The sequence below is a fragment of the Erithacus rubecula genome, assembly GCF_903797595.1.
Source record: "Erithacus rubecula genome assembly, chromosome: Z".
NCBI classification, from domain to species: domain Eukaryota; kingdom Metazoa; phylum Chordata; class Aves; order Passeriformes; family Muscicapidae; genus Erithacus; species Erithacus rubecula.
This window is the reverse complement of record NC_136661.1, coordinates 12,667,115-12,689,060: the sequence shown is the minus strand read 5'-3', so window position 1 is coordinate 12,689,060 and position 21,946 is coordinate 12,667,115. Positions and strand designations below refer to the sequence as shown.

The following is a 21,946-nucleotide window of genomic DNA, read 5'->3' as shown; positions in this document are numbered from 1 at the left end:
TGTTTTTCCTGAGGGCATCTTAACATGAGATATAAATAACAGTTCTTAGCAAGTGTCAAGTATTATGCTTTACATTAAATAAAATGATGTTAAGCTTTGATTCTTTTGGTTAAAATAGACAGCTCTGCAGAAGGTGGCTTGTTCCAATAATTTTTTTTTTCTCATTCACATTCAAAGATTTGAAGATTTAGATTTAATGCAATAAAATACCGGGGGGAAAAGTGGCTGGATTAATTAAGTATAGAAGTCTGTTTACTTTATGAAAATATTCTTATATATGAAAAAAAAAAATAAAAGAAGACATACTGATTTAAATAATTTTGCTGTCCTAAAATAATTTTCTTAGATTCCTGAATTCTGGGTTGTTTCTTTGAAAATCTTCAAAATTGGGTTTTGAGTAGGAAAATCCATATACACGAGTGAGACAGGTACTAACATGCTGTACTATATACAGGTATCAATATAATGGAAGAAAGTGGAAAGAAACTCTGAACACTATCATGTTACTGTCTCACTACCTACCTCTTGCTGAGAAAGAAAACCAGCAAAAAATTGAGATTAGGAAAAGGCAGAAGAAGGCATGACAGTGGAGGGCAATAAAATGGAAAGGACTTTCATAGTAATTTTCTTATTTCATACTTATAATAATAGTATATCTGTTTGCTTTCATTGAAGTATCAGGTCCAACACCTCAGAAACGGCAAAGGCCAAACAAGACATTTGGGACATTTTTGCCTTTCCCTATCATCTCTGGACTGCATAAACTCTTCAGTGTATTGCAGCAGCAATTTTTCCTGTGGTCAAAAGCAACAGCTATCACCTTTCTAACTACAGCAGGCTCCTGAAGAGCAGTTTGTCTGTTAGATGGAATTTGCAGAACATAATTATTTCCTAAACTAGTTGAGACAAAGCTGTTGAGCTGGCAAGCATTTGTGGACCTTATGTGACCTGTGAAGCACCAGTTAGGCCATGCTAAGCAATGTAGTTATGTGTTCTGTAATTCTCACTAGAAAGCAAGAAATGCCTGGCTTGGAAAGATTTCTTTAAAATAGTTTGGGTTAGTTCAAAAGTCTAACCTTTGTTCAGCAGGAATCATAATGACAGATGAGGTAGCTTAGAATATGTGCAAGATAATATGTACATTCAGTATAATCTTTTCAGAACAGTCTAGGAATTAGGGACTTCTAGAACAAAACTGCTTTTTTCATATGATCTTGTATAAAAATCTGTCCAATTATACCTTTTTATATTGAAACTGTCTCCTATAAGTCTCTTGCTGGTTATGTTGAAAGTTACAGGTTAAAAATTGATCCTTGTTCATTCTCTCCATCCTCTTCATAATCATTTAAATATTTTAAGTTCTTTCTCAGTTATGCTTTGTTATGTGCCTTTTTTTTCCCTTTACAAAGAATCCCAGTCTAGTTACTATTTGTATTTGAGTGGAGTCCATTGCTCAATGAAGCTGATTGTTTCTCAGTCGTCATTATTTCTGAGTCATCATGACTTTGTAAAATAAGGTTTTGGCAAGTGGGAGAGCAGAAAACAAGAGAGTTTAACTGTTCAGAGGATCAGAAATGCATGTAATATGCATGTGCTTCATGTATGTGGTATAATGAATTTCTGTTTTGTTCTATCCCACCTTTACTTAATCCTATAATTTATTCTTTGCAGCTGCTTCTTTGTTGATATTTCTGTGGAATTGTTTTGTCTCCAGAATGATTAGATGTCTCACAGCTCCTCCTGTGTATGTACAGTCAGAAGTGTGTGACATTTATTAAGACAGAAATTCACTTTGTTAGTGGTTTTAAACTTTTCTGTGTTGTGACATTCTTTTTCATCTTTTTTGTGGCTCCCTTTAGTACACTGCATTATCATGAGTAAATAGTCATTAACAAATTTGGCCACTTCATTAATCTCAGCCTTTTGTAGATGACATATAAAGGCATGAAAGAATATAGAATCCTGCATGAAACCCTGCAAGATTCCACAGGTCACATAGTTCCATTCAGAAAAATAAGCAGCCATTTATAACAGCCTAATTTTTAAAACCATTTACCTACAAGAGGATCTTCCTTCTCATCTCATCTCACAGCAGCATAGTTTCTTTAGGACCTTTTGGTCAACAGCCAGGATGTAAAATAGCTTATATTAACTGAACTGTAGGTTTGCGAGTCTGCAGATGTTATCTGTGTTTAGATTAGGGAAGGCGAGGTGAGGATGGTGGGAATTTTACTTGTTTCTGAGTAAAATATTTACTTGTTTCCGAGTAAAAATGTGTTTTTCATACTATCTCAAACAGACACTTTTTATTTCTACACTGGAACGTTGAATAAGCAAAGTTCTTTGCCATATTAATTGTGGTGAAATAATATTTCACATAATCTGTAATCAGCCTGCGAAGCACTCTGTTACTAAATCACTTTTCACTTAAAAGCCAGAGAAGAAAACAGGTTTCATTTTCTTTCCTAATTTCTGGTGTCAAGCAGGCTGTTTAGGATTTTGCAAACACTGAAATGAACATGGTATGTTCATAATGCACTGCCTTCTCAAGATGATGGGAAGACTGATTTAACGTGGTAAGCAAGTAAGGTAGAAGAGGTCATCATCTGCTGTGAAGACACAGAGTTTTCCAACTAACTAGTGATGGCAAGGTAACTTTTCTCATTGCTTTGACTGTATGAGACAAGATTAGCAAGGAAGAGGCTGAACTGATTAGCACTGGATATAAATCAGAGGAAGTGTTTACAAACTCTCAGTATTTTTCTCTGTCCTGCATTGCCAGCTCTTTTTCAGATAGAGTCAACAAGCTTGTTTCTCATGCATTAGCTGATTGCATTCAACTGCTGAGCTATCCTAGGAGTGTGTTGTTTGCACTAAACAGCCTGCACTTCACCTGCTGTTTATGGCTGTCATGATGGAAATATGGTGCTTATGCTGCTTATGCAGCTGCACCTGAGAGAGCTGTAGGACCTTAAAAGCAATTTTTCCATGTTTCCACAGTTCACCTGATAGTAGAACCAAACAATGAGACAACCTTAATTAATGCCTTGTCCTTCAGACTCAGTATAGCACAATTACTGTCTGCATGCAAGTTGATAGAATATTCTTTCCTAAGATCCTGCAGGCAAGTTACTTTGATGGAGACATTTGCTGTGACCCACAATGGATACAATTCACAGAATGCTGTGAAACCTAAATTAGTATTATTAGTAATCTGTGGTTTGGGTTTTGGGGGTATGTTGGGTTTTTGTTTGGTTGGTTCTTTGGTTTTTGGATTTTGTTCTGGGTTTTTTTTCCCTAGAACCATGGATACCATAATTTTAGAGATCAGATGCTGCAGAAAGCATACCCTAGCATCTCTGTGTGTTCCACTGCAGACTACTTTGTGGAAATCACCTCCTTATATGAAAGTCAATCAGACCAGTTTCCAAATTCCTTTTGCTGAAACACTGTTGGAGAGAACTAGGGGGAAGGCAAGAAGAAACAATTGTGTCATGTTCAAGTACACTGATTTGAGTTCCTATTTAAACTCTGGGCTTTCTGTTAGCTGCTGTGGAGCACCTTTTCAGTTAGTTTTCCGATGTTAATTCTGTTGGAAAAGCAGTAAACATTTGGTGTCACATAGAAAGGTCATGAGTCCTGAGGGTAATGAATGTATCAATAAAGATTTTTAAATATTTTGCATGGCTTGTAGGTTTTTTATTTGCTCATTTAGATTGGAAGAGCTAAAAGTATAGTTAATGTGGACTGTACAGTAAACTAAGTTTAAGAGATTTTTTTTTTCTGAAAGGTGTGGTGACAAAATTAAGGTTTAGTGTCAAAAGCTGCTAGATCTTCTGTTTCTTCAAATGTAGCTTTAAAAAACAGTTTCTAATGGCAGTTATGGAACTTTAAATTAGGAAGTACTAAACATGCTATCCTTTTGCTGCTGTAAGGTATGTCTGTGCCAAACACAGTTATGACACAGAGCCAAATAGTTTTCCAAGGAAAATGGCCCAGGAATTCAAGGCATGTATTCAATGTTCCATATACTGTTAAGAGCCAAACAGATGAGAGACAGAGAAGTGAAATGGAAAAAGGACTTCATATGTGTTTGTCTGGCAGGAAAAAGTGATGATTTGTGTTGAAGGGTTATGGTTTCATTCCTTTGGGTTAGCTGAAATAATGTTGCCCTGTGATTAACTTTGAGCCATTTAACTCTGTGAGTTCTGTCTTGGAAATTTTTCTTTTCATTCTTGCTTTTACCTTGTTCTATTTGGTTTTCTTGTTTTGGTTGATTTTGTCATTGCTTTTCTGTAAGATACACAGTTAGTCTGAATTTGTATGTCAAAATTGAAAGCAATATAAAAATATATTTAAAATTCAAGCAAAACCTAAGGATCTTTAAATAATACAAATATTTTGGCCTGTTAAATGTTTTGTAAAGCCCATCCTGTGAAACAGACCAACTGTAATGTACATTATATTAGATGCTGCTGAATACTTGTGATTTAGTTTTAAACTCCTTTTTAACTTAATTTAATGTTTTTTAAATTCCATTTCATGTGAGGCTTGACTGTTAAAAACATTACTTAAACCATGCCTGTCTGCTGTCATTTGTATATGTTTGGTAACACTTGACTCTGACTTCTAGGGCTGATGTATGGCATATTACACAAGTACCAAATAGCTTGTCCTGAGGCAAATAGGACAAGTTTTTCAATTGCCTTATTGGGTGTGTCTAGTTTTTTCTTTTGTTTTTCATTTTAGTGAGGCCACTAGGTGGAGTCAAAACACTGAGCCCCTGTGGTTATTAATTTGCAGGTAAGAGGTGGGTACAGTCTTCACATACACAGTGCTGCCTTCCAGCATGCAGCACTGCTTCTCTTGCAGTCTGGAAGACCAGGAGTATTATTTAGCTAAGATATGCTGTTGCAAAAAATAGAAAGACTGAAACATTTCTCTTGAATTTGGACTCCAGCATTTTTGATACTGTATGTTACTGATTGAAAAAGTTGTTCATGGCATTAGTTGCGATTTGCAAATCTGCTCTTACATATATCCATAAGAATGTCCTCTGAAGGTATATATAAGGTCCAGCAAGAAAAGCCTAACTGTATTTATTTGTATTAGAGTATTTAAGAACTCAATGACTAAATTATCTGAATTTGCACATATACACACCCTTTGTCTTTCTTTTTAAAATCTTGGTTCTCACTTCACTTTCTGGAGCTGAAGGTCTTTTGTCGGGAGAGGATAGTTTTCCATCCTGCATGAATCCAATATACTCTGATTTTTGTGTGGCTAAATGGAAACTGTCAAATATATTTGCAAGTACATTAAATTGGTCTGTATGTATTTTTCCCAGAAATACATTAGTTAATTTACTTCACTCTGTAAAATTATACTTATAATTGTAACTAATACTGTTTAGGTGAAGAATAATTTGAAAACTGCCAATAATTTGAAAGTGCCATTAAAGATTTTTTGATGGAATTAAAACTATCAATTTGGAATCAGACTTAAATGAGACAGCAGGCTTAAATCTTGACTGTATTATATAGTGGTTCTCAATAGTAGAAACATGTTGGCTTTTGTCTGTATTTTCTATGTATATTTCTATGCCTCCCTGCTGCTTCTTCACAGATTGTGGTTTTCTTGTTTTATTTTAATAGTGTTAATGGAACATGCCAACAGAAGGCTTCTTGGCACATATTTCAGTCACAGAAAATGTTTCTAAGCAAAACCAGGCTTACAAAGATGTTTAATATGTTTAAGATACTGCACACGTTAAAAATCAAGTGCATTGTTTGCCTTTGCAGCAGTTATGTTAGCCACTGTATTGTTGTAATAGACTATTATAAAGGTTCTTCCCCTTTCTAAAATCAAATCAAATTTGTATTTTCCAGAAGCAGCAAGTAATCAAATTGTAGTTTTATTGGTAAAAGAAATTACCTGGCATTCTGCAATTATTACAGTCTGCAACTTAGAAGCTTTGCTTTATTCTTTAAAATTCTCTTTTAGAAGTGGCTAGTAAGTTTTTAGGTGTTACTCAATTTGCTCTGCTTTTGATAGAAAATACCATTCTTACTGCTTTTGGGATTGGCAGATTAGTGGTTTTCACAAATTGTTTTCACCATAATGTGTGAAAACAGCTGTGTCTGTATTAATCTCTGTTGTAACTGAAAGTCCAAATGAAACCTTGTGTGCCTTTCCTCCTGATGTTCTTCTAAATAGATGCAGCACTGCACAAATGCATAAAATATTTCAGTCTGCCCTGTATGTCATTCCACTGATGTTATTAAATGCCATAGGACTCACCCCAGAAAAAGGACAATGCAAGTTTCCAACACAGGCCAGTTAGATATTTAAGGATGTAAGAATGCAATATAAATAAAGTTGTGTTAGTTTTGAAGGACCTCACAGAAACACCGGGACTGGAAGGGCACTTGAGATGATCAAATCTAGTCCCATGCTACCTTAGGTAACATAATACACTTTATAAGCTGGTCAAGCACCATGTTATAAATAGAGATGTTTTTACTTACTGGGACTAGTGCCATCTCTTTCAGAATCTCACTGCCCTGATGGTTTCAAATGTCTGTTGCAATTCTAGCTTTCATGTGTTCCTGGCCAATTTGTTCTAATTTGTTCTCATGCCTGAATTGCCTCTCAGCATCAATAGCTCTTTTTACCTTAGTACATTTAAATGGTACATTTAATGACAGCAATCATCTTGAGACTCTCTTTGCTAGACTAAATTAATTATTTCATATGTGTTCCTAGCAGTAGTGCAAGTTTATGTTGCTACTGACACTTTTTACTTTACTTAAACTTTATTTAGGCCAACACAGCTGTTTCAAAGTCACTCACCAAATGGGTGGTGGCACTGATTAGCCAGCAGAAGCTGTCACCCCTGGATGTTTTTGGTTCACTTTATTTTTCAGCTATATGCTGGCCTGAATATTTTCTAAGTTTGACCCTAGCAAACAAACTAGTTGTGCTGATGCCATTGATGGAGTGAGGTACAGGGGCAGAAATGAGCAACAGAGGGAGGAAAGCTGACAGAAATATCTTAAGGCAATACTGTTGCTGGGCATGAGCCTTTTGCTTAACCCAGGCTTGTACCTCTTATGTCCTACACTGCACCAGAGAAAACTGAGTGTGATAGCTGAAACAGTTTGAAATAAACAGTTCAGGAATTAGCAACAGCCTATGCAAGGCAGCATCCTTCCATCTAACTTGAACTGAATCAATTTCTGATTGCTCAGTGCAAGCAGTAGTTGGCTGTTCTGTAATATTGGTACTGTTTACCAAAAGCAAGTCTAACATATTATCTGTACCTGCTTGGTTCAGTGTTTGAAGAAAACTCTTTGCTTTTTGCATCTGGTTCCTAGCATTATTAATAGAACTTATATCCCAGTTGTATATCTAGAAAGTTTAAGGTTCCTTTAGTATACAATTTCATATTTTCTCTCTGATAGCATGACAAATGTAACTGCAGAGTACTCTTGAGCTTCATATTACTTTAGTTATACCCTTTTATTTTTCATCATAGTTTATAATTTTTGATCTTGGCATTGTTACTTTGTTTTGGTTTTGAGCAAAGTTATTAAAATATTACAGTCTGATACACAGAGTTTTGGGAACTTTTTTATTTATCGTTTTATGTAGAAAAATAATTCAGAACACTAAGCTATGAAAGAAATGGCCAAGATTTCCCCTGTGCATATGTATATATATACTTGCACAGTATTTTAGTAAGCTGATGACAATTAATTTAGTTCTTAGTGCAGTCTGAGTGATTGGTAGCAAGGTAGTAACACACTTCTAAATGATTATTTGAAGAATCATGTTTTTGAAAGCCCACCATCTCATTTGGCCAATTAGAAAAACTTTCTGATTTGTACTGCCTTTTTTGATCTGCATAAATGACTGCATCTGCCTATCAGCAGAAGCAAACAAGGTATCAGCATTTCAAAACTGGGCGGTTCCGTGGTTTTTTTTGTTTCTAACAGGTAGTCAACAACTTGCTGCTATTTGTGAGAATAATTTATACAGCTCTCAAATTTATAGGTATGTGTCTTAATTAAACTAGCAAATACACTAAGAAAATCAGGTGGCATATTTTTGTAGTATTTAAAAATAGTGTTCTCTGGTAATCTGAGGCCCTATATTCCAATCCATTAACTCAGTCCAACATTAATTATTAATGAATCTTGTTGGACAGGCTGAAATTGATGTAACATGTTGGTGCTGTAATTGTTTTAGTGTTTGTTTCACATGATATGCATTTGGTCAGTAGCAGGACTGTATTGTCTGCATTTCTAGGTGAAGATACTGAATGACTGAAAGCAATAGGTTCTCTTTAAAAATAATATCTGTTTAGTATCCTTCACTTTAGCATACTTTTATGTTGCTTAGGCTGTTCTTCTGCCACTCCGCTTCACTTTTATTTTGACTTCAGTTTGAAACATTGTGTAGTCTTTCTGTGGTTCTTGGGTATGGGTGGTGTGGGGTAGAGTTCAGAGCCATAAACTTTTCTGAGGAGCTTCCCCTTTACCTCCCAAGAGGTTTAACCAGACCTGTGTGTGAAAAACTAGACACAGGACTGTCCACTGAGAATGTATTCGCGGCTTAATGAAATACTGATCTTTAATGGATTTGTAGATTCAGGGTAAAGTTCAGTAGATTTTGGGGATGGGAAACTAACACATGACGAGAGAATGTTATTACTTAAGTTTTTGCTTTCATGACAACAGCTTCATTTATCCCAAACTTCTATTTGAGATTCAAATTTTGAGTAGTGCATTGTAGAAGTTACTAAAGCTTTAGTGCCAGAACTCAGTTGATATAAGAGAAAAAGAACAGAGGTGGAACAAATGTTCTTTATTCACACTTCATTTTCAAAGTGAACTCATCAATATTCTGGACACTGATGTTTCTGTATGCCACTAAAGGGAAAACTAAACAACTTACCTACACTGGATTGGGAAGATATGAAGAATTTATGGTAACAAGTAAAATAAAATTTCAGCATAAAGCATAGGTAGAAATGTTGTCTTGTGTTTTTGTCTTGCATAAAGTAATTTTGGTTAGGCTATTTCTAGAGAAATTCTAATGTAGAATTGGAAGACTTTTGACAAAAAATTTTACCTTCCTTCAAACAGAAGTCGTGCATGCAGCCCTACTCAGTCTGTTGGCATGTCACTCTTCTGCTTTGATATTCCTTCAGGCTAAAATTAGCTGTCTTTTATGCATGCTCCCTGCATTGTATGCCAAAACCTCTCTGTGCACTTACGCACATACCAGACAGGTTTTACAATAAAATCAATATAGGTACATGGCAAGTGTTAAGAGAAAAAGTTACTTAATGTAAAATAGTGTTAAGTAAAGATCCCTTTGTTGGCAAGATCTCTGTGTATTTTTTTAGTTATGGTAAAATATTTTAAGTTGTCATTATTACCATAACAACATGTGCTTTTTTTTTTTTTTTTTAATTATGGGGCTGAAATAGGAAGACCAGTAGTGAGTCTCTGATGGCCAGGGATCCTCCTATGATGATAAACACTGCAGCAAGTTTGACTACTAAATGCAAGCTTAGTTTTAAAGAAGCTGAAATACTATTAATTAGAACTATAGTTGATAGATTATTAATACATAAATCATAGTAAAGGAATGTACCTCCTCTGGTGAAAGAGTGAAACTGTCTATTTAAAATCCAACATAATTAAAGGAATAAATTTGCAAATGAGTAACAATTCCTATGCTGAATATGTGCAGACATCCTGTATAAATATAAAATTATTTGCTATGATGAATACTATAAAGTTTTATGTCTTATTTTGTGCAACTTTGCAATTATTGTTCTTTGTGATCTGCAAATCATTATGTGGGTTTTATTCCTTACTTCAAAATATTAGTACTAGATAATGATACAGATGCAATAACATTATTCACTGATGGTTCAAGCACTGTGTATTTCTGTAGAGTCCAGTAGCTGCATGGTATTTTCCTTAGAAGGTTGAGTCATAATTTTATCTTTATGGTTTTGTCAATACCAAAGTTTTTGTTCCTGTTTGTACTTAGTCACACCAATGGAAAAGGTAGATGACAGAGTTATTTAAAAATTACACAAAATTGATTCAGATAACAGCTCTAAGAAGGATTTTGTTCTTCCTTCTAAAAATATTCTGATGCTGGTTTTTTAATGTTTACTATAAGCTGTATCTTGAACTGGAATCTTGCAATGCAAAAATAATTTTTATACTTTCAGGTCCATTGGGCCACAGCTGGTGTTGAGAATGACATTAGGAGCAGAAATTACTAGCCAGCTCAAGGCTACTTCATACATAGCACCCGGACAAAACCTTTTGAGATGGGACCTATCACCAGAGGAAATTAGAACAAGAACAGAAGAACTTATAAGGAAGACAAAGCATGTGTATGACACTGTCGGGATGCTTGCAACTGAAGAAGTAACACTTGAAAATACTGTACGGGCTTTGGCAGATATAGAAGTGGAATATGCAGGTTAGTGTGTGTTTTCTGTATTTCTTTGCATAAGGCATTACATCTGCATATAAGAAAACACTGTGAAAAAGTAGTTGTTTCTTCCAATACTGGTTCCCACTGTAGAGGCCTCTCAAGAGTCCTCTGGTCCTAATAATCTTTCAGGGCTGCCAGAGAGCTCATTAGACACTTGTTTTGGTTTTGCATGTGAAGCTCCACATAGTTACATATCCAACCGTGTGCAGCTGCTGGGGGACACTGCAGCAGTATAAGCTGCAGCGTCTGTGGTATGTGTAGTGCATTACCAGTGGTAAGCAGTGTTTTTTTTCAGACACTGCAGGATATGACACAGGCAAGTTGAATGGAGTCATGGAAACGTTCATAAATGGCTAGTGGAGAAAATATGATGATAAGGAATTTTTGTAAGTGCTATTGAAAGAAGACTTCTTAACTTGCTCTCATTTAAATTGTGGCGTGTGAAATCTTGAAGAATCCAAGGAGAAGTTGGTCATGCAGTCACATCAAGTTGTTCTGCCATACCAATATGTGGGTGAGGTTTATTGGTCAAACACAGGTCATTCTGTTAATTTGTTAATATTGTCAAAGGAGATGGGTAAAATACAAACTGCATATTGGGTGTCTTTGTTGAGAAAAACCTTTTGGGTGGTGACTGCATTACTTATAAAACAATGAGAGTAACAGATGTCAAATTCTTTTAAATTCTCTTAAAAATTCTGTAGTAGCCATAGAGGGGCTAGAAACAGCCACCTTGGCTTGGAGCAAAATCTTTGACTAGCAAAAAAGTGCAACTGGCATCTCAAACAATTATACTGTGCTATTAGTCTGGATTTCACATTACTTAAAATGGTACATCTAGTGAATTGGCTGCAATTTATTCTGGCACACTCAGAAAGACCATAATCTTCATTCAAAATGCCTGCTGCCAGATTGTCTTAATTGTACCAACATACCAGTTTGGTGTAACTATTGTAGATCTTTTCACCAAAAGGCTTTACTGAAGGAAAACCTGTGTTTCACTCAGAAGATAGTGGCAGTCAGCTTTTCAGCATAGCCATGAAGACTTGATGGAAGAAGTATTTTTTTCACTATATACTATTGCTGTAGTCGGTCACATTTAAGCTTTTAATGCTAATCTTCAAAGTTGTATGTGGAATTATCATGACCTGCTGTGAGCCAGCCCATAATATGAGATGGATGTAATACCATAGTAAGACTTCTGTAAGAACCTTGGAATTTAAGGTCTATGTGTCCCTTTCACATAAAAGACCTGCCCTGGTAACTGCAAAAGGAGAGTTGACCTTAAATTGCACTTGGATACTGCCAAAACTCCCTTTCTTGAAACATCTTGGCATAAGGGCGGGAGGTGAAAGGGAAGTTTCCTATGGACTTCAAGAGGAATCACATGCTCGTGTTTGCATTTCTGAATCTGTCTTGGAGCTTGATAAAATGACTGCACATTGCATAAAATTACAAAGCTTTAAATCAGCCTAGTCTGTTGTTACTCTGAAGTCTACTTTTGGAGAGGTAAACACTGTAATTTTATTTTTAATGAAGGAAATTAATTTCTACTTTAGGATTTATATTCAATGTCATTGTAAGATATTCCTTTAATGGCAAGGATTTATTTAATCTCAAAAGTATATTCTGAAAAAAGTAATATTACTCAGCTTCCAATCTCTAGAAGTTCAGAATGCATGGACAACATCTTTCCTGTTTGCCATGTTGTTTCTTCTTAAACACCGAAGGGTACAGTACATGGGGATTTGACACTGTGCTCATAACAATGTAAAAATAACTTCGGGACAGATGGGCATGTTTGAAAGATTCAGAGCTTCTGAGTTTAATGCTAACATGGAAGCATCTGTGCCAGCTACAAAACGTCAGTCTTCACTTACATGACTTTTGGAAGATGAAGCATTTCTAATGTATTTTTATACCATTCAGCTGATCTTGTAGAAGATGATGAGGTAATTAGTCTTGGGGTTTAGAAGTCTTCTGTAAAATGTTTATTTGTTAAAATGATGTATGATTTTGTTCTTTCACCTATTCAGTTTTATATTATCTGTAATCACTTTATTTGCTGTATATGTTGGGTTGCTTTGGATACTTTTTTCTTATGTATTTATAAATGTCAGAAGAGGGAAAGTTCCTTATTCTTAAAGCATGTCTATCCTTCTGTGTTCATGGCCTCTTTTTTAAACAGTGGAAAGAAGCATGTTGGATTTTCCTCAGCATGTCTCCCCTGACAAAGAGATACGCTTAGCAAGTACAGAAGCTGACAAAAAACTGTCAAATTTTGATGTGGAGATGAGCATGAGAGAAGACGTGTTTCAGAAGATTGTTTATTTACAGGTAAATAACAGTATGGCTGCATAAGTTGTGAATGTATCTAAATTTATCTAAATTAATTAGTATACACAATGCTTTTCAAGATGACTTTGTTTCCTCTCTGTCTATGCCACTCAAATCTTTCTAGTGGGATACTGTTATACAACAGAAAAGAGTGTATCATGCAGTTCCTACTGTTTGCCTCTTATATCTAGATCTGTGTATCCTTCTCTCTCTATTGCTATAGCTTTGACTTTTGCCTAGTCTTCCAAAGAACTGATACAAGGAATCTAAACTAAAAGAGGGAAGCCTATTAGGAAAGTTTTTTTTTTTGTTTTCTACTGGCTGAGCTCATTCCTAGTGGGAGAGAAGAGGCAATACAGCAGTGTACTTACATTGGCTTATACTGCTTTTGTATTTGTGTCTGAAATTCTGCTTTATTGAAAGAGCTGAGAATGTTAAATTTCAATGTTATTTTAAATTATGAAGGTTAATGAGAACATATAAATGAGATTGACCTCTGAAATTTGCATTTTTGTTCACCTAATTATAGACAAACATATCCTCTTCATCATCTATCTCTTCAGCCACAAAATAAAGCTATGTTAAAAGATGCATTTACTGTTCGACTGCTTTCCATCCCTTTTGTGTTTTTGTTTAGCTTGTGTTTTAATTGAGCATCTATAGGTATATCATATTCTTCATTTTTGCTGTTTATTTTGTAGCTCAAACAGAAAGAACATTTGGTTTTGTTCCAATATGTCTGGTGATGTTTAGTAATAATTTTCTTAAAAGTGCAATATAAGGATAATGCAAGAAAGCTATCCAATGTGATACAAAAAAAAAAAATTATTTTCTATGGTTTAGATGTGAATTTTTCCTCTCAACCCCACTGGTTTTTAATCTTCTTAGAATGCTCATAAGATATCGGAGCTCTATTTCTTGGAATCACCATTTGTGTTTTTTGCAGGTTTGACTGGGAATCAGAATAATGCTTGCAGAACCATACTAAAGTGCCTTCCATTACCATTGTCTTCTTTTGCTGTGTTTTCCAGGGAAATTTTCAAGTGTTCTCCTCTAGCTGAGTATTCTTGTTACATATTTGTGGACGTATATAATAACCCCATTTGGAGTATGTTCTGTTGTGTGTTGGCAGATAGTGCCTTGTGTTGATTTTTATCCCATGGTACTTTATGTTGATTTTTTTTCTTCTTCCCCTGCTATGTTGCTAGTAATTAAATGTCTTGATTTGTATGTATTATCTACTGTGATTTTCCCCATCCTCTGCTACAGAATACACAGATACACTGAGGACTAATCTAACACATCTGTGTATCTTTTTTTTTAGTATACAGGACTATCTGACAGTAGGTAGTGAAAACTGCCTTTATTCCCTACTATTTCTTAATTTATTTTTTTTTCTTCATTTGGTGTTTTCCTATTTCATTTTCCATTTCAGCAATCTTTGATCTTTATAACAGTTAGAATTTTTGCCTCAGTTTTCATTTAAGTTTTTAGAAATTTTTCTGAACTGCAGCATACAAGCATGTTTTAGTATTAGTCTGACAGAGATGCAACCTTTGGGTATACATCCACTTCTAATAACTGTGAAAGTAGTAAGAGTTTTGCTCTCAAACAAATGTGAAATTTCCAGTAGTGCCAGACTGTTCAAATACTGCTATTGCCAAATCATGAAGTTCTTGTTAATTTTTGCTAAATTTCTAATGCCTCCTGCTGTTAGAAACTCTCAGTAAAAAGTCAGACTCCAGGAGCACATGAAAAATGAACTTCCACAAACAGAATTCAGATTTCGGCTGAATTCAAAAAAGCAGTAAACAGTTGGATTAAATCAGGTTTGTCATGGCCTCACTGGGAATTTAATAATTCAAGTAGATTAATTCAGTTTCATGGTCCTTCATGGGGCCAGATGAAAATGGGAAGAATGAGGGCCCTCACACTTCCATGTTATTTATAACACAGTATACGAAGAGATGAGCAAATCTGCTTGACCTCAGTGACATGCAGAATGCTTTAGCTCCCCTTAGCGGGGACTAAACTTTTCTGAATTAACCATAGTACTCTTTCTAAATTACGCTTAATTTAGAAGCTATTGATGGAGGAAAATTATTGGGGATTTTACATTTAATTAAGAAAATATTAAAATAATGTAGTCTTTTTCTTTTTCCCACACATTAAGGAGAAAAAATTCTGTATAATATTATGTTGTTGAATATGCTCCATATCTTATTCTTTGAAAAACTTGTATTTTGAGGTTTGCAACCTAGAATAAAGGTGAATTTGATAGTGAAACTATAATATTAAATTTAGCTATTCCTAACATGTGCACATGCTGACTAGTAGAGACATGCTTAAGAATGTTGCCAGTCTTCTCCACCCACATGCCCTCTGGAAACAGCCTGCTAGAAAGAGCTGCTTCAGGTTTTGTTCATGAAATTTTAAGTGGGTTTTGTTTCTTCCTCTGTCTGAAGGTTTCTTCCTGGAGTGAAGTAGCAAGGTTCTTCAAAACAAGTATGAAACAGTATATAAAATAATCAGCCATAAAAATTCTAAAAGTTCTAGGAAGTTCCAAAATTTTGTGTGTGTAGTATATTCAGGATGATGGTCCTTGTGGGTCCCTTCCAACTCAGAATTTTCTGTGATACTGTTTTGTTTTTGTCACCGACAGTGTAGTTCTAGTGAAGACAAATACACTCAAATTTTATGCCATCTGATATTCTTAAGTAACACTTCTAATCTTTTGGGTTTTGTTTTTTTTTTTGCAGTCCCTCTGACTTTTCAGGTACAGTGTTATCTTGTAGCACTGATTTTCTTCAACTATGTAAAAGAAAGCTATCCCTACAAAAAAAGCTTAAGTGCACTGTACTGTAAGCTGAAAGGCTTGCCATTATGAGAACATGAAAATGTGCTGAGACACTTGGTAAAAGATTATTATTTAAAAAAACATTCTACATGAGTCTAAGAATACTATTGTGTGAAATAACTGCTTTGGGAAAGTTCTTCACATTAAAATCCAGGATGCTCCTTATAGTGTTCTAAAGAACAACTCTGTTCAAACCCTTCTAATGTTTGGTATGGTTCTTACAGTGTGTTAAAAAATTCAATTTTTCTATACTGTCATTTCAGCAAACATGTGATCTTGAAAATATAAAGCCTGAAACAAAGCGCTATCTAGAGAAATCTGTTCAAGTGGGGAGAAGAAATGGACTCCATCTTCCTAAAGAAGTGCAGAAAGTAAATATGGACTATTTGTTTATAAAGCAAAGGTTACAAACTGATGAAGGGATCAATTTATGGTTGATTTGCTGTACTAAGCGTATATTTGAACTTCATGCTTTTGGACCTGCTGAGTTACTGCTCTAATCTTATCTGTTCTTACTTCTGGATTCATTCTTTAAACTTTTTAGGTTTAAAGGCTTTTAAACTAATCTGATAGACACCTGGGATACACAGTAAACAGAGTCTGCATCACCTCATAGGCTTGAAGCCTAGCTGAAAACATTTTAATATATATTATGATTATAGAGAATGCATAAATTAGATTCCTAGGGAAGAGATCTCAAAAAATATTACTATTAAGTCTGCGCTGCTATTCAAAAGTATGTATAATTGTTGCAAACACACAGCTACACTAGTTTCAGTTAATTTATGTTGTACAATGTGTCCAAGATTTTAGCATTTCGCCTGGAAAAAAAATCGAAGTATGTTAGAGGAGAAAAAAAGCTGCTCTGGGAACTTTCCTTCATTAAGGGAGAACTGACTTAGAAAGCAATTGTCACGTCAGAAAATCAGGAAGTAAAATGTCACTTCAGAAAATCAGTCAGCATCTGAGATGCTGTGCCATCCCACTCTTAATGGGAAGGAAGCACCCAAAATCCATATAGATGCTTGTGGTTGAAAGGAGCAACAAAATTAGAGGGTCTGCAAAAACTTACAAATTTTTATTAGTAAATTATGTACTTGGTGTGGAAATTGGTAAATTAGTCCCTGACCTAGCATAAGCACATGGCAGTGGGTTTCAGATAAAAGGTATAGAGTGAAAGGGAAAAGACAGATATATAAATTAATTAAAGAGGGGAAGAGAGAAAGAGGAAAGGGAGAAAGAAAGACCACCATGCATGCTTCCAGCATCAACACAGCTGCCTAGGTGTCCAGAGTTTTGGGAGCACCACCTGGGCTTGGATAGGGAGAAGCTTTTTTATAAACTGTTTTATAGAGAAGCTTTCCTTGCCCTGGAGAAAAGGTTTGCACTTTCTATGTAAATTAGTCATCATGCACAGTCTGTTCTTTACACTGTTCTGGAAATGGGTCAGAGGGCTTTGGGGGCCTTTGGTGGTCTCGTTCCCCCCCTCTGCATTCCAGACCTGTTGCTCAATCTCATTTCTGTTTGTGCCGTTCTGATTGTGCTGATCTCCAGGAGGTAGATCAAAGACTTTTGTCCCAGAACAGTGCTGTCCTACCTCTGTAGGGCCCCTTGTCCAGTCACATCTTGTTCTTTCTCACAGTGTGTTATTGCCAACAGTTCTTGGCCGTTATTACCTACAGTCCTTGGCTGGTGCCATGGCCACCCTGCTATTGGTGTTTGAGACAAACACAATAGCCCTTATCTTGTGGGATTCTACAGATGCCAACATCATTATCTTCAAATGCTGAGTGATATTTCTGAATATAGTATAACCTTTATTTCAGACTTTTGAATAGAACTTAACCCTTTGTAGAAAGTAATCAATCTTTATCCACATCCTTCTGCTAGTGAGAGCAGTTTGATATATATTTTCATGTAAAGGTATTTTTCTGTAAAGATATTTTGAAATTCCTTAGGGAACAATAGTTGAATTGTATTTAGGTTTATATTTGTTGTGCATTCTCTTACTGGTAACTGCTATGTTAATTTGAACTTGACAAGAGCATGTAGAAACTTGCTATGAGATACATTAGAAAATGCCTCAGAAATATGACCATCAGGGTTTAAAAATAGGTTTTGGAATGGCTTTGTGTTGAGAGAGGAGCTCTTCCTTCTGTCATACCATACCTGTAAGATTCCAAAACAGTGGTTTTGAGTAGTTTACATGCTTTTTTACTGTCTTCATTCTCATTGATTTTGGTAGATAATTTTGCACTTAAAATTGTAATTTAGCTGTTCAAATAAAAGAAAATAGTTTAATGATAGCACATGAAAGTGCTGGGTGAATGTGTTTAATCTCTTTAGTCCTCTCTAAGCTGAGTTTAAAATGTGGGAGTGATAGCTCCTGACCACAATATTGCTCAGGACCAAAAGAAACATAAAAGGAAGACTGACAGGGTGTGAAATATGATGCTACCTGCAGTGAGTTATTTGCTCAGTCGTGGTATTTACTGTTGGTTAGTAGAGAGCCTATCTGAAAAAAATGAAATGTTATTAATTTGGATGATAAAAAGTGCCAGCTTGGTTTTTGTTGTTCTACTAAGTTCAGTTTATACCCAATACAGGAAATAAAGACAATGAAGAAAAAATTGAATGAGCTGTGTATAGACTTTAACAAAAACCTGAATGAGGAAAACACATTTCTTGTATTTTCTAAGGAAGAACTTGGTGAGTAGAATGCTTGCTGTTTCTGTTGTTTCAGCCTTCCAGTTTTGTTGGAGTAACTGTTTTTTGTTCCATTTGTGATGGCTAGATCAAGTGAAATTCTGACTGTTTCTCAGTCTTTTCTGTTTCCTTTTTAGTCCTTCTCCAGAATCAATTCAGAATTATCTTTTGCAAGTGTTCATGATGTCTTCATACATTTCTGCTTCCTGAATTTTTTGCCTTGCATCAAGTTAGAATGTTGCTCCTACTTTCTTTAGCATAACTTTACTCTGTCCCTTTTCTCAGTTATCATCAAGCAATTCCCTGTGTAATTATTGGAAAAGCTTTTTTAGTGCTACAGTAAAGTTTTTAACTAATTCAGTAATTTAAACCAAGCTAGAGATTTCATGTGACAGGGAATTGGGGCATTCATTGTCTGAAGGGTATTACAGAAAATGTGCTCTAATAACACAGATTTTTTAATGTTATTCATCTTTTATCTGGTGGCCTTACATATATTTCTCTTTTGTTCTCAGGTGTTTCCAATTTTTTTTTAGCTTTGTTGAATTTGAAAAAGTTTTAGCAAATAGTTGTAAAAAGGGAGGTATATTTCTGTGGAGATTTCTAATGTCAGAGTAGATTGCATCTAAACAAATGTAACAGACTCACAAAAATGGTGGAACAGATAATTTCAGTAAACATTGTTTATTGAATTGTATTCTATAGATGGCCTTCCTGATGACTTTATTAACAGTTTAGAAAAGACTGAGAGAGACAAATATAAAGTTACCTTAAAGTATCCCCACTATTTCCCTGTTATGAAGAAGTGCTGCATTTCAGAAACCAGGAGAATAATGGAATCTGCCTTTAACTCAAGATGCAAAGAGGTATGTTGTGTACTGGCTGTTCTACAGTGCAGTGACAGAGTTGAAAAATGGAGCTAAACATTCAAATGCTATGTTTGAGTTTGCACATTGTAGAGCGTTTTGAAATCAAAACTTAGCAGCACGATCTTTAACAGTGCCTTGTTCCAATTTATTCTGATGTCCTGAGAGCTTAGAAGGTGATTACCTGCCTCTGTGTGTGTGTATTTGTATGTATCTTCATGTTCAAATGGTTCTGTAATTAGAAGTGGGATTTTGATCTTCTGTGAAATCTCCCTACAGTGTTCTAGAGATGCTTACTGACACTTTTCTCCCAGAAAAGGATGTCTGATAGTGGCTTCTGCAGCCCTTTGGGATTCTTTGGAATAGAGTTATTTAAGCATGGGTTTTAATTATAAATATAGATGATTAAATGTTAAATTAACAGATTGCATATGTGCGCAACTAGACAGGTACAAAATAAAAAAGGCACTGAAAGGCAGAGGATGTGTCATTCAGACGATTGTACCAACCATGCGTTAGAGAACAATAGCAGAGTTGAACTTTGTGTTTGAAATGCTCGAAAATGTGATGAGTACAAGATAGATAAAATGGCACCAGGAACTGAACACTTTGCAAGTCAACACACATAAAGAGATTTAATGATAAAACTGTGTGACAGTCTCATCTAGAGTTCAGGGTTTTTTTCCCTGACAAATCTTACTTTCCAGAACTAGGTTACACAGTTATGTTTTAGGCTCTTGAGGATTCTTCAGCACATTAGATCAAGGTCTGGGGTTTTCTGTTTCAGATCTTTCTCTGACTGCTTTTGTTAGAGTTGCAAAAGAGGAAAATTTACAAACTAGCTTTGAATGCTGGCATAATAGATTAGCAGTTTGTCTTCATCACTAAAAAGCAATTAAGCCTGCTGTCAGCAATTTCCTTATTGTCTTTTACATGTAAATGATTGATGTAGAAAATCAACTCTTCACAACCTAAAAGAAAATGCTGTATGTTTTGATTAATTAAAAAAGATAATTTGTTATAATAAGGAGTGTAATGAATGAGGTCAACTAGAAAATCAGCTACCTGCAAACACTGAGAAAAAATATTCCAGGAATGTAGCTAAACTTAGATTATTTTATATTTTAATCTGAACATGTTTTATCTGAAATATTTTCTATTTCATAAGATTACAGATATTATTGAAATAATTGTTTTGTTAGCATGTGATTTCTGGTTTCATTTTGCAAATTTGTCTGCTTTCTTTTTTAGGAGAACACAAAAATTCTGCAGCAGCTGCTCCCACTAAGGGCAAAAGTAGCAGAGCTTCTTGGTTATAATACACATGCCAACTTTGTCCTGGAGGTAAACACTGCCAAGAGCACGGATAACGTAACAAACTTCTTAGGTTTGTTCATATCTATAAGCAATACTTGTATATTAATGTAGTACATGTCCGCACAGCCAAGATGAATTGAAATACATAACTGGGTCACACTTTCCATGAGGTTTAGCCAGAGGCTGCCTCTATTTTGGCATATATATTTTTTAGATCATAGCTGTACAAATGAAGTTGTTCCAAATCAAGAAGCACAAGGCAAATTCTGAGAATAACTGCCTTGTGAAAGCCAGTATAAGCAAGTGGTGAAGCTTTTCTCTGCCCCAAAATGCAGTTAGAACTAGATTAATTTAGAGCTTGAGTAATGTGCAGCTTAAGTAATTTTATCAGTTCAGGAGGCAGCATCAGAATTGCAGCTTTTTGTTCCAAATTTTTTGTGCATTTGTAGCCTTGGTGCCTTTTTCTGATACAGCTGCATTGTGTATACCAAAAATGTACTTTACTCAGATTGATGCAACTTCCACTGAACTGAATTTAAAAATTATATCTGGAATGATGAATTAAATCTGGAATTCAAAGCCCTGTAATGGAATTGATCTGAAAATAAGGTATCTTGAAACTTTAAATATAGTAGTTTATGAATGAGTTTAGAGGTCATCCTGTTGATGTCAGTGGACTCTATATGCAGACCTAACCTCTGCTTTCTGGTAGCTCTACTGACGAGTGTGTGTTCCTTTATTACTGTGTCCTAACACCACTTAGAAGTGTATATTGATGTATCATACAAGTACCCCCCCCAAATAAATTAGTACAAAAATAAGGTATGTTTGCTGGTAGTAGGAGTTCTGTGTTTATGCTTCAGTATAAACCCATAATTCTGTTTCATTTCTCCTGAAATGCTCCTTCATGAGATCAGATCCATATTTGGCAATAGCAATTTCAGTATACTTGACAATTAACAAATACTTGCTTTTGATTTATTATTAAATGTCAGGGTTTTAAATGTATTGAACGTATTTTAGACTTTTTGCTCTGGCTTATACTATTGTAATATTGTGTGTTTTTCATTTGTTTTGAAGCTGGCACACATAAGTTAGCAGCTGTTTTTTACATTATGAGATCAGATACTTTTCTGTTCATAAACATCATGCTTCATGGTAATCTCACAGAGGGATATATGCATCAATTAATTGTCACTTTTGTTTAGTTCTTTTGATATATCCTCAGCTACAAGCACGACAGTATGTCTTTCTCTACTTTTTTTCCTATCCATGTTTTAATCAATGTTCATAAGGTGATCTTACATCTAGGAAGAAGAGCATTCTTCCCTATGAT

General features: G+C 35.2%; 1 protein-coding gene across 1 annotated transcript in view; it reads left to right on the top strand.

The window, feature by feature from the left end:
* NLN (neurolysin) overlaps positions 1-21,946 on the top strand; it is a gene marked incomplete at its 5' end in the record, with an annotated part of 36,228 nt that overhangs the window by 1,704 nt on the left and 12,578 nt on the right. Inside the window, 6 exon segments of the mRNA XM_079330499.1 lie at positions 10,256-10,512; positions 12,716-12,864; positions 15,985-16,092; positions 18,328-18,430; positions 19,133-19,293; positions 20,545-20,680. Coding sequence (XP_079186625.1) covers positions 10,256-10,512; positions 12,716-12,864; positions 15,985-16,092; positions 18,328-18,430; positions 19,133-19,293; positions 20,545-20,680 — 914 coding nt within the window.